Here is a 3,257-nt window from a genome sequence, read left to right as displayed (position 1 = left end):
AGAATGGGGACATCCCGGAGGGCGATAAACAGTACCAATAATAATATTTTTTTTTCAGATGTGGTTATTTCTACAAAAAGACTTTCTAATGATGGATGCATTATATTCAGGTCATATAATATCGTACTCTGTTGTGGTGTAGCGGTTCTGACTCTCGCCTTGCAATCAGAGGGTCGTGTGTTCGAATCACATCGTGGCCTAGTGTCCTTTGGCAAGACGTCAAAATCGACACTTTGCCACTCTTCACCCAGGTTGTTAAATGGGTTCCCGGTAAGATGCGACAGCACTAGCGTACCTAAGGGGGGGGGTGGCAGACTGCCCCCCTGACGAGTCATAACTCATGCAGGGGACGTACCCCTGCCCCCCTGACGAGTCACAACTGATCCATTTGTAATGTAAAAAATGCAATAAAAACAGACGTGTGCCCCCTCTTTTGAACCTGAAGACCCTTTTTTTTCTTTTTGCTTGTCAATTTTTTTTCGGGTAAGAAATCCTTTATTTTTGGTTGAAGACCTTTTTTTTTTTTTGCTTGTCAAATTTTTTCGAGGACGAAATATCCTCCAACAAATTTGCGCCCCCCCCCTTGGAAAATCCTAGGTACGCCACTGTGCGACAGCCTATGTAGTATGCCTAGCAATCGAGTCTTAGAACTCTTGTTGGAATGCTTCCCAGGGAGTGGAGAGAGTGTATACATTGTGTGCGGGCATGCCAGGATTTTAAGACAGGGGTAATAATATCTGTAAAGCGCTTAGAGACGTCGTTCCGATGTATTAAGCGCTATGATAAAAGCCGATTATTATGTATTATAAAACAAAATGTTCATGTCAAGTGAATAAAGTTTATCAATAAATTCAAATTCAAAATAAAATTCATATGATATCATCAATCGTACCAGATTTGTTGATGTTTGGAGTACGCTATTTATCATTGCTAGGAATACAAGTGGACCGATCGAGGCGTGTTCCTTGTTTAAAACTGCGTTTGCTGACACCGAGGTAGTCAGTTTGTCTAGATAACGCGCAACGTACACTAGGCCTGCGGCTCTTGTCACTTATGATGAAAAATATTTTATACGCGTTTCAGTCAGATGTCACAGATGTCAAGCAGTCACAGAAAGCCTTCCATGATTTAGTTTCTATGACAAATCTATCCTACAGATCGACAGCTTAGGATTTTCTTGAAGACCACCTGAAAGTTCGGATGCTTCAAACCATAGATGATCGGATTGGCCACACTGTTCCCTAACAGTATCATAGTAGTGTACAGAGTAACTGCACTAGTACCAGGGATAACGAAATTAACAACAGTGGCTAGGAAACAGAACATGAAAACACAAACGACCATGAAAAGATTCTTAGTGATCTCGATTTCCTTTTGGTTGATTGCCTTGATCATGGGTGGATGAGAACCTCCAGAATCAGATGAAGAAGCTTGGCCTCCGCGTGTACTTGCTGACGTGGACTTGGTCTCATCATCTGTTGCGTACTTGTTTCGAAATTGGTCATTGTGTCGACGAACGTGACTCAGAAGCAAGGTGTAAAGTGTAAGAGTGAGCAGTAGAGCAACTGCTACCAAGGTTCCTTGAAGTAAGACGTAATAAGTTGTGGATGTTTGCCCACCTTTTAAAGAACATGTGCTGTAATATTCGGAGTAGCCGAGTGTCCCGAGACCAAACACTGGAGGTAGGACCATGGCTGATACCGAGAACATCCAGATTATCACAGCTACGACGATGATTCTCTTGGGAGTATGAAGACCTTGATGTCCTCGGATAGACTTGGTGATGACATACCACCTTATAAATGCTATTGCTACAAGAGTGTATGCACTGCAGCAGACGCTGATGTAGAGTACTGCGGCCACTGTTGCGCAGACCCCCTCGTTCACTGGGTAAGTTCCTGTCTGACTTAGGAGACCAACACTTTGGAAAGGTATAAAGGAACACGTCAAGATATCGGCGAAAGCGAGATTGACGACCAGAATATTGGTGATCGTCCGTAGGTTTTTGCTAACAATAACTGAAATGATGACGAGGGAGTTGCCCAAAAGACCGACCAATGCGAATACGAGCAAGACGGATGCAACAATTACGCGATGGCGGAAGGGAACGACACTTCTTTCCGATGAAGCACTTGGAATCATCGTGAAATCGAATCCTGAATCTGAAGTGCTGGTGATATCCTGTGCTTCTGTGGTAGGGTATATGGTTTGCGTGACGGCAATTGATACATTTAGGAAATCAGAGAGAGTTGTATTTGCCATAATCGGTTCAATATGTTTTCTGCAGTGTGATATTCTGGAGAACAGTAGTAGAAAGAACACAAAATACTATGGCATGCAAGCCTCCAAATCAAAGTTAAAATACCTCTTAAAGCACCATTTAAAAAACAATATACATGGCAGCATTTATATATATATGTATATAATATATAAAATCTCCAAGCTATTTATATTCATCTGCAGTTGATTTCACCGTTACGCTCGAGTGTCTCATCGAGGATAACCTACAATTATGACAAAGTACTTCGTCTCCTCAAGTTAACTTTTATTTCAAATTTGAAAAATTGACAAGAGTGGATTCGTGTTTAGACTGTCTTGAGTGCTTTTGAAATTGTCACTGTAGGCTGCGTCCTAGTTTCCTTGAGCGAATTAACGATCTAGCTCAAATAATGAAATATTTATAGGATATTTGTGCCTCGGCTCTCCAAAGAAACGGGTGCGTGCAAAATGGCCAATTGTCTCCTAATAGCTGCTGTCAAACACTGAATGGCATATCAAACATCCTTGGTTGAAAAAAGGGTTTTTTTAACCATGAGTGCTCAAAACGCCTTGAACCATAATCTAAACCGGCCATTTTAATTTTATCCAAGAGCGATGTCTAAATGACTGACACTTCAACATGCATCGCATAGTTTTAGCTTCTCCGCTCTTCTCGCCATCAACTGCATAGGTGGATCCAGGGGGATCCAGCATAGGTGGATCCCCCCCCCCCCCTGGATCCACCTATGCAGTTGATGGCAAGAAGAGCGGAGAAGCTAAAACTATGCGATGCATGTTGAAGTGTCAGTCATTTAGACATCGCTCTTGGATAAAATGTTATGATAGTGCCACTTCGTCAAATGACCATGTCGGCTAATGCCATTTTCCACAAAACAGTTGTATGCACAACTGTCCCTCACTCACTGTTTTTTTTTTTTTTTTTTTGGCTTATACAATATTTAATTTTTACAGGTTTGACAATAAGGGTCAACTTGACT

The 3,257-nt window shown here is 41.8% G+C and overlaps 1 protein-coding gene across 1 annotated transcript; it reads right to left on the bottom strand.

The window, feature by feature from the left end:
* Positions 1 to 1,082: 1,082 nt before the first annotated feature.
* LOC129272650 (ceropsin-like) lies at positions 1,083 to 2,262 on the bottom strand. Its single transcript, XM_064107210.1, has one exon. The coding sequence runs from the start codon at positions 2,260 to 2,262 to the stop codon at positions 1,147 to 1,149; it is 1,116 nt and encodes a 371-aa protein (XP_063963280.1). The 3' UTR covers positions 1,083 to 1,146.
* Between the last annotated feature and the right edge of the window lie 995 nt (positions 2,263 to 3,257).

This window comes from Lytechinus pictus, chromosome 12, assembly GCF_037042905.1.
Source record: "Lytechinus pictus isolate F3 Inbred chromosome 12, Lp3.0, whole genome shotgun sequence".
Taxonomy (NCBI): domain Eukaryota; kingdom Metazoa; phylum Echinodermata; class Echinoidea; order Temnopleuroida; family Toxopneustidae; genus Lytechinus; species Lytechinus pictus.
This window is presented reverse-complemented; position numbering and strand designations above follow the sequence as displayed.